At 31.5% G+C, this 14,853-nt stretch overlaps 1 protein-coding gene and 1 non-coding gene across 2 annotated transcripts; one reads left to right on the top strand and one right to left on the bottom strand.

Annotated features, from left to right (window-relative positions):
* The first annotated feature begins 11,096 nt into the window (after window positions 1–11,096).
* On the top strand, window positions 11,097–11,168 carry TRNAE-UUC (transfer RNA glutamic acid (anticodon UUC)). The gene has a single exon. It is a non-coding gene; the product is annotated as a tRNA-Glu (tRNA).
* Window positions 11,169–11,193: 25 nt separating this feature from the next.
* LOC108195492 (pentatricopeptide repeat-containing protein At3g63370, chloroplastic) lies at window positions 11,194–14,334 on the bottom strand. The gene has a single exon (XM_017362457.2). The coding sequence runs from the start codon at window positions 14,217–14,219 to the stop codon at window positions 11,367–11,369; it is 2,853 nt and encodes a 950-aa protein (XP_017217946.2). The 5' UTR covers window positions 14,220–14,334; the 3' UTR covers window positions 11,194–11,366.
* Window positions 14,335–14,853: the final 519 nt, after the last annotated feature.

Here is a 14,853-nt window from a genome sequence, read left to right on the forward strand (position 1 = left end):
GCTTTTTTCATAAATAATCAAATATAAAAGAATTTTTGCAAAAATATTGTCATTCTTAAAACTAATTATAAAAATATTATGTTGCAAAAATATTTGCAAAAATAAGTCAACATTGCAACCTAAAAAGTACCGGTGTTTTTCACTGGAAGCGCATGTTTTCCGGCGGAAGTATAAGTTGTTGGGAAGTTAAATGGTTGAGAAAGAGGCGAAGGTAGTATTTTGATAATTTAATCAATATACTTATATAAAGGAGAAGCGAGGGGCGTGTAGGTGGCGCCTCTCACATCGCTCCGTTCTATTTTTCCAATTTTCTGGAATTTTTGGATGAAAAAATATCAAAAATTAGAATTACCTTTTTTAGTTTTGGATATATTAGAAGCAAGTTTCAGAATCTGATTTTGTTTCAGATTATTTATGGAATATAGTAGCTTGAAAGTTTTAATCTGATTTTGTTTCTATATAAAGGACAAGCGAGGGGCGTGTTGGTGGCGCCTCTCACATCGTTCCGTTCTATTTTTCTAATTTTCAAATTTTCTGAAATTTTCGGATGAAAAATATTAAAAATTAGAACTACCTGTTTTAGTTTCGGATATATTAGAAGCAAGTTTCAGAATCTGATTTTGTTTCAGATTATTTATGGAATATAGCAACTTGAAAGTTTTAATCTGATTTTGTTTCAAATTATTTAAATATGGGAAAGAATAGCACACAAGTCTCTCTGTACCTATAAATACGACTATAGGTTGTAGGGTTTTGGATCATCTAAACACAACCTACTTTCTCTCAATACCACAACCCTACCTCTCTCTGATGATAATTCTCTTGCTCGATTTCTAAGTGGAGGCTGTTTATACGATATTAAAAAGAATAAATAAAGGTTGTTGCAAGTAAAGGTAGTTATAGAGCGCTGGGTGGGAGTCGACAAATTCAAACACGGAAGAAGAGTATAGTCTTGACATGATATTGATGGATGATATCAATAAATTAACTATTAGTGATGTATGTTTGTTGATTATTCTTTTATAATATTTGTTTTATTCATCGGACATGTTTGTTGTTGTTAATTTTTATATGATTTACTTTGTACACAGGAAAAAATTATTCATGCATTATATGTTTGCTCTGTTCAAGCAACTTTTAAGTGAAAATTGTTCATGCAGTGTTAAAAAATAAAGGTTGTTACAAGCAAGGGTAGTTATAGACCGCTATCACACGGATTTAAGTTAGATATTTTTGTGCACAATCAATCCAAAAAAAATTGGAGGAAGGTGATAATGGATGAACATGATTATTTTACAAAAAAAAACACAAATAAAATTAAGATTCGTCGTGCTTTAAATTGTTAATTACGTGTAAAAATTTGTTTCATTTTTTCAACATGAATTATAGTCCAATTTTGCAATTTTATATATTAGTATTGGTATTAATTTAAGATTTTTATAATATAAAATTTATTTTATCATACAAATATTAATTTTTAATTATTAATATACTTTTTATAGATAACCACAAAATTATTACATTCTACAAATATTAATATTGAATCATTAATATAATTTTTATTGGCCGCCGCAACGCGCGGCTTCTCAACTATATACTTATACAAAGGAGAAGCGAGTGGCGTGTAGGTGGCGCCTCTCACATCGCTCCGTTTTATTTTTCTAATTTTCTGGAATTTTTGGATGAAAAATATCAAAAATTAGAACTACCTTTTTTAGTTTCGGGTATATTAGAAGCAAGTTTCAGAATCTAATTTTGTTTCAGATTATTTATGGAATATAGTAACTTGAAAGTTTTAATCTGATTTTGTTTCAGATTATTCAATTATGGGAAAGACATATTATTTATGGAATATAGTAGCTTGAAAATTTTAATCTGATTTTGTTCAGATTATTTAATTATGGAAAAAAGTAGCAAACAAGTCTTTCTCCACCTATAAATACCCGTATAGATCGTAGGATTTTGGATCATCTAAACACAACCTCCTCTCTCAATACCACAAACCTACCTGATAGTTCTCTTACTCGATTTTTAAAGGAGAAGCGAGGGGCGTGTAGGTGGCGCCTCTCACATCGCTCCGTTCTATTTTTTAATTTTCTGAAATTTTTGGATGAAAAATATCAAAAATTAGAAATACCTTTCTCTTGCTAGATTTCTAATTCGGAGGTGTCGTTCTTCTGCAACGATAAGTGAAGGCTGTTACAGTAAAGGTTGTTGCAAGCAAATGTAATTATAGACCGTTATATTGGAGTCGACAAATCCAAACACGGGAAAAGAATATAGTCTTGACAGGATATTGATGGTTGATATCAATAAATTAACTATTAATGATGTATGTTTGTTGGTTATTCTTTTATAATATTTGTTTTGTTCATCGGACATGTTTGTTGTTGTTAATTTTTATATTATTTACTTTGTATACATGAAAAAATTATTCATGCATTATCTGTTTGCTCCGTTTAAGCAACTTTTAAGAGGGAGGTTATATTTAAGTTAAATGTTTTTGTGCACAATCAATCTAAAAAAATTGGAGGAAGGTGACAATGTAAGAACATGATTACTTTTCCAAAAAAAGAACAAATAAAGTTAAGATTCGTCATGCTTTAAATTGTTAATTACGTGTATAAATTTATTTTCATTTTTTCACCATGAATTATAGTCCAATTTTGCAATTTTATATATTAGTATTTGTATTACATCAAGATTTTTATAATATAAATTTATTTTATCTTACAAATATTAACTTGAAACAATAATATACTTTTTATAGACAGTCATAAAATTATTTTATTCTACAAATATTAATATTATTAATATTGGATCATTAATATAATTTTTATAGGCCGCCGCAACGCGCGGATTCTCAACTAGTTGATTATATGTTATAAAGGATAGTATATTTGCAAGATTTTTGAGAAGTTAGTATATTTACAAATAAGATTCAAAAATTAGTATATTTGGTAAATTCCCGTAATTTTATTACATAGGTCTAAATTGAATATTGCTACGTACCTTAAATTCTGTTTTCAAAATTTTTTGTTGAATGACATGAGTGATTTATGTATAACATGGAGGGCACTAATCAGATTTTCACACCTAGATTCGAGAAAAAAGTTGGGACACTTTCTGGAACTAACGTTTTCCATGTAAGTATAACTTTAGCATGAACAAAACAATAATATAAAGCAAATAGGAACAAAGAAAAAATAAGGGTATGTGTCACATTTACCACATTTCATATATTTATTGCAATTATACGATACTTCCAGAATCATTTCATATTTACGTGCTTTTTCATAAACAATTGCATGCTTCCGGTGTTTCATCTCTCCTCCCTCTCCTGCCCTCTCGTTCTCCCACTCTCTCTTCATCTCTCTCTCATTCAAAAAATACACTGACGGCCGACGGTTTCCACAACGATCACCGAACTCAATATCTCGCCACCTCCATCTCCGTTCAACCTCCATCATCGTCACATCTCGGAATTGGCATCGGCCCGTGAGATCTTGGAGGTGAAGCGAACGCCTTAGAGGACTGAAAACGTACAAGAGTTGTCATCGTGCTCAATTGGTTGTTCTTATTGATGCTATAACAAAAGCAAGAAAGGCATAAACAAGAAACTCTAGTTTGAGGATACGGGTTTTTTGGAGTTTTGTGTATTAAATTTAGTTTTTAACTTTTTAGATTTAATTGTTATTTAGTTGATTTCATGGTTGTTTAAGTTGATTTTGTGGTTGCTTTTGTGTGTTATTAATATTTTCATCATTTCCAACCACTTTCAACTTAGTCTCTATTATGCAAATAAATGTAATTTTCAACAAATATTTTCAAAATTGCATTTGTGGGTGCTAACCGTTATAGATATGGTTGTATATGCAACCTCCGTATTTTTGCAAATAATTTTTGAAACATAATATTTTTACAATTTGATTTCAAAAGTGACAATATTTTTTTAAAAATTCTTTTAGATTTGGTTATTTAACAAAAAAAGTCCTATATTTTATTTTAGTAAAATTATTATGTTGTTTGATGATTTGTAAACTGATGATAAAATAATATTGAGCACCAACACATATAAGTTGACTTGTAAGATATTTAATCTTTATCAAAAATTAAAATTTTTAAGTCGTGATTGTTCTATACGTTTAATAGATAAATATTATATGTAATGCTAGTTGAAGTTTTTATATGGCTAATAGTGGCGTGATAGTTGTTTCAACAATTTTAACAAATTAATATAAAAATCTAACGATATAAATAATTTTAATTCAAAACTAATTTGTTATTAATTTTTTTAAAATGTCTTCAACAGTAGTGATGGCAATGACTTTATTTTGGTTGAGTTTCCGTTTGCAATGTCAGTGTTAACACCGTCTTTTTTCTCTTATAGCAATCTTGTGAAGGGCATCAACTGAATAAAATTTTCTACTAATATTAATTTGACTAATAATATTAATATGAATTCTATATTTATTTGAATTATATATGAAACATGATAGAAATATATAGAGTTGTTCGTAAATAAATTGTTTGAATTTTAAAAATCAAAATGAATAATTTTGTTGATGACGTAATTCTCTTAGTGGAATAATCATTAAATTAAAAAAATTTAGTCAATATAAAAATATTTTCATAATAGTATAACAATATTAATTATTAAATAAAAAATTATAATGATAAACAAATTTAATATTTTAATATTTACAATTTTAAAAATTAAAATAAATAATTCTGTTGGCGATATAATTCTATCGATGAAATAATCTTTAAATCACAAAATCTTGATCAATATAAAAGTCTTTCATAGTAATTATCAGGGCTTTTTTCATAACTAGCTAACCTTTAAATTTTTTTTACAAAAATATTGTTGCATTCAATATTTTAAACATACCTTTTTTTTATACATTATTTGCAAAAATTCGACTTGCAACTTCTGCAACCTCATTTGCAACAACATTTTGCGAAAGTTACAAATAATTGTAAATGAGAAATTGATTTGCAACTTCTGTAACAAATACGACTTGCAACTTCTGCAACCTCCTTCGCAACAGTTGCAAATGAAAATTTCATTTGCAATTTATGCAACTTCATTTACAACACTAACACTTGTAATTAAGATGATGTTGCAAATAAGGTTGTAGAAGTTGCAAGTCGTATTTGTATAAATAATTTGAAAAAATTGTATTTTTAAAAATATTCCAACTTGATAGTATTTTTGTAATAATTTGTAAAAAGTTTGTATATTTATAAATGTTCCTAATTATTATTAAAACAAAAATTATCCTATTTAATATACAAGTCTTTTTATAGTAGTCTAATAATAATTATTATTAAATAAAAAATGATATTAATAAAATTTTGATACCTTAGTATATGATACTTTCTCATATTCTAACTAAAAAAGATTTGTTTATTAATAAAGATAAATACTAATTCTCTTCAAAAAAAATATAAATTTTCATTGATTTTAGACGGTGTAATTTAATCCAGTTTTTGCTCTTGCAACTTCACTTTGAGCTCCTTTTAAGTTGTCATTGATAACTATTTTGGTAGCCTTGGTGAAAACTAATCACCTCATGGATCTCAATTCTTAAACCAGTATTTAATTACAAAAAATTCATGCATCTCACCTAACATGTTACTCAAAGTAAGTCTATCTTAAACATGTTTTTTCCTATGATAAAGCTAATAGTTACAGAACTCCGTGGGTCACCAAGATTCAAGAAGCTTTAACTTTTCTCCCTTTTCACGTACATTAGTTTTTCTAATCCTTTGTATCTGGCTAAGATGATGTTTTATAATCTTACCAAGCGACAACACATGAGCCAAATTACAGGTGTTTGTGAACTAATCAAATAGTATATTCACAATCAACAGCCAATGGGAAGCAGCTTGATGTGACCATACGAATGCATGCTGTTGATTTATGAGTATGTGTATATAATATGTTATGGATAGGGATCTTAAAAGCACTAATTAAGTTTAGACAGGCGAAAACCTGTCACTAAAAACTCTAACATACAAAATTTATCAACCGCTTTGATTCCCAGTCACCATAAATTGACACCTGCAACAAACAACCACTAAAGTTTGCCCTTAATCAATTTTCTTTGCTTTCTCTGTCTTAATCTCTAATCCTGTTTATTTTTTAATTACATCAAGATCAGAACTCATGATGACTTTTGGGTTTAAACAAAAAAAACTCATCACTTTTGGCCAGAAAGGCTTGTTATTATACAGTCACAATTTTGTTGATTTAAAATATAATTATGTCAAGGATTAATCCTCCTAAAATGAAGATTTCACAAAGTTATTATTCTTGAAATAAAGAAATGATTTGACAAGATGAACAATGTATATCACATGCAGGACAGTTTGCTAAATATTAATGTTGTTCACCTGTAAATGTACATTAATGTTGTGAAAACTGTTGGCATATATAATAAATCAAGATATTAGAGAGATTTCGTACTAGGGTTTCTTAAAGAAGATCTATATATGATAAATGTGACCTAGAAACACAAGAATATTATAAGTATGCTAAGGAAATGTACTAGTATATGAAATGTCCTTGCCTGGTATATATGAGGGAATTGAGCTAGAATATTTCGTGATGCCAATAACAGGTGAAGCTACCATATGATCTGATCTTTCCTAGCTGTCAAGGGGAAGTTTAGATCATGCTGGCAGCTTCAACTACTAGCGGCTCACGTTCCACGTTTAAGTAATTACTACCAACACAAACTCGTGATATCTGCCCGAGAGAGAGAGAGAGGGGGGGAGAGAGAGACTTGTGATATATATCTGTACTTGCAAGAGAAGAGAGATAGAAGGGAGGGAAAGAGAGAGTGTGAGGGAGAGAGAGACTTGTGATATCTGTACTTGAGAGAGAAGAGAGATGGAAGGGAGGGAGAGAGGTGGAGAGAGAGAGAGAGAAGAGAGATAGAAGGGAGAGAGAGAAGAGAGATAGAAGGGAGGGAGAGAGAGACTTGTGATATCTGTACTTGAGAGAGAAGAGACATAGAAGGGAGAGAGAGAGAGAGAAGGGGCTCAGTAATTGCATAGTGATTTATGTAGCAGGGAAGCGGGTATATATAGAAGGAAGATTGAAGAAGCAAGATGGACAGTAGATACATGTATGTTTCTGTACGTGTATACTCATACACTGTCATATATGTTGGTGCATGCTGCTGGCTAGAGGCTAGTACTTTAATAATGATAATGTTGTTATTAGGGACCTGAAAAGCTTATTGTATATAATTAATGAGAAAAAACAGATCGCTGGCAGTGGTCCAAACTCTAGACAAGTTGAATACTGTCACTCCCACGCCACCACCAACATTACTTCAATTTTTAGTCCTCAGACTTTGTAAACTATATTAACATCCCATCAATTTCGATCCTTTAATACTCACTCCCCTTGCTTTAGCTTTGAGACAACATCTGTGTCTTTCCAAACCAACCAATTAGCACCTTCGCATTTAGGTTTGTACACGAAGGCACCAGAAAACTCTTGACGCGCAAACTCTGATTACTGAATCGGCATAATAATACAGATAATCTCATAGTAAGAAATATTGCGAGCGAATGAAATTTAATAATAATTATGTATCAGTGAAAATTTTGTATCTCAAAGTGTGTTATGAACAATTTTAAAGATATATGTTTTAGAAATTTCGGTTTCTTATATCCAGTCAATTACACGTCATTTTTTGACACTCTTTTTGAAAATCGTCTTAATATATTTGGTATCAATCACTAATAAGGATCAACTTCCTCCTCTATTTTTAATTATATATTTGAGACCCGTGATATCCATACGATCTCAAATGAAATTTAATGTCAAGTGACGCTGACACAATTATTAGAGTGATAATACACATATCAGACACGAAAAAGAAGAACAGAAAAGGGATTAAAGCCTAAAAATGAGTGGGAAAGACATATTGAAATCGTGCGGGACCATAAACACAGAATGATGCAAGGTTTGTTAGATATGCAAACAGTGTCATGTGACCCTAGATCTCTCATGAATCTCTATGTATGTGACTGCACTCTATGCCCCTTTTCAAACATGGAATTCCATGTGTCGGGGATTGCCTCGATTCCTATACATCAAAAGCAAGCGCTAAAGACGTTAATTACGATGAACTAACTCCTATTATAATAACACTTATAGCTATAGTCTTAATCAACAAACAGATCCAGAATAAAAACAAGTAGCTGCAATAATCAACTGAAAAAGAAAAACTGGCTTGAATATAATAATAAAAGGGGTTGTTATGATTTTGACATTTTGTTTCATTTTCGAGTGTTTGTTTTGATTCCCTTGGTAGGTTCGGAGAAATGGAACCAATAGGTGCTTGCAGAGTCATCCCCATATCAAACTTATTGCAAAAGTAGATAATTTTTTATATTCTATCCAAAAGTTCCCCAATATTTGGCTTCTAGGAGTAACCAGACTATTATCTGCCAACACATTTCATATCTGTCTTCTTCTACGTATCAGGAAGCGACCTCTCATTTGATAATTGATATGTTACTTGACAGCGTTACAACAGACCTGTTTGTTTTAGGGCATCTTTTTTCTAGACTTGTAGTCATTTTATACGCGCATGTGGTCCTCTTTGTGAGTAGGGCATTTTCACATTATCCCCTATGCATGTTATTCGTTTTCCAGTTTCTGCTACAGAAATTTTGCACCTTCACACGATTGAAGCCTTGAAGGTAAGAATCACGCAAGCTCACCGCAGTGCCCCCATACTCCTGCCGAGTGCCGGTTTCTCTCGATATAATGAATCTGATAGAAAAAAAAATTCTGAATCTTATCCTAAAATTTGAACTTAGAACATGTTTGCCTGAATTTAAAATTAAAACTTTTTTTTTTGAGTAAAAAATTATAACTTATTACTTCACGTAATTAATAAAATAATTGGGAGTTTAAAATGTATGTTTGGGTGATTTTGAAACGTGATTTATGGGTAACTGCTCAGACAACTTTTATAAAAAAAAAGTTTTAAAAAAAATAAGCAAGAAGATCAAAAAATATTATAAATTAACTTCCGAATTTCTTGCTTATTCTTTCATTTTTTGACTTATTACATGAACTCACATTTTTCGGTTAAAAATTATAAACAGTTTTAAAACCCAACTTAAAATCCGAAACAAGCAGTTGTTAATAGAGTATTAGGAAAGAGGGATCAAAATGAACTTCGTAAAGCCTTCATTTCCGTATAGTCCAAAACACGAATGCAATAATTAAAAACACAGCATTGCACTTGTACACTTGCATATAGTCCAAAGCACTAACGTAATTATTAAAACACAATGCATGTAATACATTATAGTTACCGGAATCATGACTGTTTCGCAATTGATTTTTTGCCTTTAGATATATTTAAATAGTAGTAACATAATTGTAAGTTAGAATAGGATACATCTTTGTTTTTTTATTGATCAGTTGAATTGGAGTTTACTCCAAAAGCTTTCTTGGACATCTAGTATACGGACGCAATCCCATTATACATAAAGTCCAATGTGAAAACCTACACGGCAATGATTTATGATGAATCATGTAAATCTATTTTTGATTGATGGTCTGTAACCAATGGCAACTCTAGTTAGTGTCTTAGTGATTGTTGATGGACATTTTTAATTTTGAAACTTTAAGCGCAACTTTTGATTAGGTATAAAACAATTAACAAGTTTAAAAAGTTTAATGCAAGTAGGGGCACTGGCCTAACTCTATAAAAATATATAGTATTATATTTATGTTGAGATCTGATCAAATAAAATTTTAATTTAATAAGAATTGTCAAATAATTATAAACATATCAATTTGATATGATGACATCAATATCAAAATTCATTGTTTCGTAGTCAACTACAGAACACCTAATTAAGGTGCAACATTTTCAATAAATATTATGACAGGATTATATTGTTAAATCTAATTTTATGGAAAATGTTAAATTTTGATCGTTTTCTGCAGCAAGTTGGTTGACACTGAAAGTCTGAAACAATCACGTTTCTGTATATTTTATTGATATAAAAATATAAGAAAATTACGCTGATGGGAGAGGATATATAGAAGTTGTAAGTAAAAACCTATCCACTTTGGGTAACACCTCCATTTTCTTATATTTCACTTATTAAATATTTACAAATTAGTTGAAAAAGACATATAATTTCTTGTTGATTAGCTGTAAAATTAAATTATTGTTTAATAATAATACAACAAAAGTGTGCGAAATGATAAGCTGCAAACGTGACAACACAATGCATATAACCTGGCTCTGCAAGACTGCAACTCTGTGTATGCATAGCAGCTTTTGTTCAAGGCTGGCTAAGAAAGGAGAATCAAAAACTCAAATAGATGACTCCAAATTTGATAGTTAAGATATGAACTTAGCTGGTTAGGGCATACAGAGTGTTCTAAATATTCTATCAACTCATGACATTATTCTTTCTCTTTTCTTTTGTTTAGTATTTCCAAGCTACAGCTTTAGTTCTTTTTCATTCTAGAGCACCTCCTGCTTTGGAACTAAATTTCGAACACAACTTATGTGTATGTATGTTGAACATATTTTTAAATCACTTTAATATAAATACTAGTTAATTACTAAGCTCATACATTTTTCAAAGTTGTTCTTTGTAAGAATTTAGAAAGTAATAGAAGCTCTATAATTTCTTAAAATTGTAACTATATATTCTACCAACAGCCTTCATAATTTCACGTTTTTCTTCTCCTTCCATTTATTCATTATCTGCATGCTACAACTTATCTCCTTTCTTGTTTTTAGATCTCATACAGTCGTACTATTGAGTACAATTTATGCATATTTTTAAACTATAAAATAAACAAGACTTGTGTTAATTCATTTTATAAAAAAAAATATTTTAGAAACTAACCCAAGTTTTTTTTTAAAATATTTGTATTTGAGCAAGTTACTTCACTTTAGTTCAGATTAAAATTCTTTTTTCGAGAAAAACATATTTATTTAGAACAAATATATATATGATGATTTGTTAAACATTTTTTTTAAAAAAGAAACTTTACTAGTAGGATGAAAACGTTTTACAACATCATCACAGCATCCATTGTCGTCCAGCGGTTAGGATATCTGGCTTTCACCCAGGAGACCCGGGTTCGATTCCCGGCAATGGAACTTTTTTATTTTGCATGCTCAAATCTTTCCAGATAAACCTGAAGCATCTTCACCACAACTTTGTACAAATTATTTTTTACAATATTGACTTTACCTCAGAATGCTTATCAGAAATTTCTACATGAGCCTGAAGCATCTTCACCACAACTTTGTACAAGATTTTTCTTTAACAATATTGACTTTACCTAACTCATAATGTTACCAGAAATTTCTACAGGAGCAAACTCCACCAACAAAATGATGAAATCTGTTAGCATCTCTTGCTATAATTTCACATCCGTATAACTTCGACACAAGCTTGCTGAAATAATGGCAGTCATCACAAATACGGAGATTTTTTGTTATCCGAATAGGAGCTCCACTAGAGTTTGTAAGTAGACCATATGCAATAGCCAATCTTTCACTATGACCCTGAAGCATCTTCACCTTCTCTTTCTCATCTACATTGTGTAGCACAAAGTTGGTCTGCGCCACGTACCCTCCCTCTATTTCCAATCTCCTGGTAATGCTAGCTAGTTTTCGATGGATTTTATCAGACTCCGGATGAGACTTGTCTCCTGCCGTAAACGTATGAACATTATTGCCAACTTCAATCCAACTACACGCGGGATCTTTCTTTAGTCCTTTTTCTTTCATTTTAGTTCTCACTTCTTCTACATCATCCCATCTACCTTGTGAAGCATATACGTTAGATATAAGCACATAATTCCCAGGATCCCACGGATCTAACTCTAATAGTTTTTTTGCAGCTAAATCTGATCCCTCTTTGTTGTGATGTATACGACAAGCATTAAGAAGAGCACAGTAGACAGCAGCAGTAGGTTCTACTTCCATACTCTCGACAAACTGGAATGCCTCATCAAGTTGATTTGCACGGCCAAGCATATCAACCAGACAAACATAGTGCTCTGGCCATGGCTCTAATTTGTATTCACAAATCATACTTTTGAAATACTTCCTGCCTTCATCTACCAGGGATGAATGACTACATGCATAAAGAAGTGCTAAAAAACTTATATGATCTGGGAGTATTTTTTCACCCACCATCATTTGAAATAATCTAATGGCAGTCTCACCATAGCCATGCATTCCATATGCATTAATCATGGTAGTCCACAAAACTAGGTCCTTGTCGTCAACAGAACTAAACACCTTCCATGAGTTCTGCACAGCTCCACAGCAGGCATACATATCTAAAAGAGACCCTGCAACATGACCTTCCTTAATGAAGCCCTTTCGAATCAAAAATCCATGAATCTCTTTCCCTTTTCTCAAAGAAGATAAATCTGCAGCAGCAGAGAGTGCACTCACCAGTGCAACTGAGTCAGATTTGATGCCTGCTGCTATCATGGAAAGGAAAAGTGCTAGACCCTCGTTTGCACGTCTATTATTGACATAACAAGATATCATGCTTGTCCAGGATACGACATCTTTAATTTTCATTTGTTCAAAAAGATGAAATGCATAATTTACATTTCCACACTCTCCATAAAGATCCAGAAATGTATTCTCCTGCACAATATCAGATAATTCTCTTCGCATTGTATAACCGTGAAGTTCTTTAACAAGTAAAATGCAATGTAACCTGCTACAAGCTTGAAGAATGCTCCCAATCATCATTGAATCAACATTAACTCTTTTCAACAATGCTTCCCGAAAAAATTGAATGGCCTTTAAGTGACAGTTGTTCTGAATGTAACCCGCAATTATAGTAGTCCATGATATACCATCCTTAAAAAGAATTCTATTGAATACATTGTTCATATTATCTATCTTGCAACATTTTGCATACATATCAATCAGTGTGTTACCAACCTGCAAGTCACCATCTATTCCATTTTTTATAGTGTAAGCATGAAGTTCCATACCAATGAATATGTTTCGCAATCGACCAGAGGTAGCAAGCATACTTAAAACTGAGCACTTATCAGGTTCATATCGAGCCTTCTGCATCTCCCGAAACATTTCACGAGTTTCATCATACAAACCGTTTTGAACCAATCCAGATAGCATCGAGTTCCATGAAATATTATCCTTTACTTCCATATCAAAAAAAATTATTGCAGCCTCAGCCATTTTACCACATTTACTATACATCACTATCAAAGCATTGGCAACATAAATGTCAGCATAATGAGAGGATTTAAGTACACTAGCATGGATCTGCTTACCAAAATTCAAAAACACCAGCTCTTCACAAGCTTGCAGAGTAATAACAAAGGTATATGTGGTTGGGAAAATCTCAGTGACTTGCATATCTCTAAAACTACTCAGTGCTTTCATATATTGCCCATTTGCGTTAAAACCTGAAATAATGGAATTCCATGATACAACATCCTTTGTCTCAACCATTCGATCAAATAACAGCATTGCAGCATTTTGATCCCTACACTTGGTATACATAGCCATCAGGGCATTCAAGACAAACACATTTGTAAACAACCCATGCTTAATAACAAGCCCGTGAATTTGTTTCCCATGACATATCTCTATACACTCACCACACGCCTTAAGTACAGACGTAAAAGTCCAAGCATCAGGAGAATTCCCAGAAACCCACATCTCCCTATGCAATTCCAGTGCCTCAAAAGGCTCCCCATTTGTCACATAAGCACCCATCATCGCATTCCACGTAAAAACACTTCTCTCAGACATTTCATCAAACACCTTCCGAGCATCGGAAAAAACCCCACATTTCCCATAAAAGAAAACAAGCTTTGTTCCCAAAAACACTTGATCATATACATGATCTGATTTCAAAACACGGGTATGAATTTGTTGGCCCTGAAACAAAGCCTTTTGACTCCCACAAAGCTCGAGCACTAACGAGTAATGTTCATCAAAACAATCTTGACTTCTCTTTTGATCCGCTAGTCCATCACTAAGTGACACAAAAGCTTCTTTGAGACTCCCTTGCTTACAAATATCTCTAAAAGATTGCGTTTTCACGAGTTTCTTCGAAAAATTGAGACTTTTATGAGGAGTGTCAATATGGGTCTCCTTAAAAATGGGATGTACAATTAACGGTGATACTTGGACTGCTGTACCCATTGCAAAAACTGAGCTACCAAAGGTGAGGGCGTGAAACTGTCTGTTTATCCGGTTTCAGCAAAATATATTTTTATTGAGCTTATTGCACTTTGTAATCTCACGTTTCGGCTGATTAGCAAATCAGACCCCACACTTTGAAACGTGACAGTTTGTAACCTTAAATTTAGATGAACAATACAACATAAATATTTTAAATATATATTTGATGTGATTCAAAACTTAGATCTTTAATAATATGAATAATAAATAAAAACAATTCAATGTAACAATTATATTGAATCTAATTTAATAGATCTAACAATTATAATCCACTACCAAACCACAAAATAATGATTAATTTTTTGTATGTTTAATGTTGTATACGTTTGAGATGGGAGACTTGGGACATATTTTAAGAATTTGTAAAACATAGTTCTTTAAATTATTTTAGATTATTTTCTTTAAAAAATTTGAATATAAATTGTTATTGAAAATAAAAAATATGATTTTTTTATTAAAACATACTTATAATAGCCAATGTGCGCAAAGCAATGCGAAAAAATGGTATAGAAGTGAGTGACACACTCCGTATGCAAATAATTTTTATATAATAATCATATTAATTTATAAAATCTAGTATAATGATACGGAGTTT

The sequence above is a fragment of the Daucus carota genome, chromosome 1 (genome assembly GCF_001625215.2).
Source record: "Daucus carota subsp. sativus chromosome 1, DH1 v3.0, whole genome shotgun sequence".
Taxonomy (NCBI): domain Eukaryota; kingdom Viridiplantae; phylum Streptophyta; class Magnoliopsida; order Apiales; family Apiaceae; genus Daucus; species Daucus carota.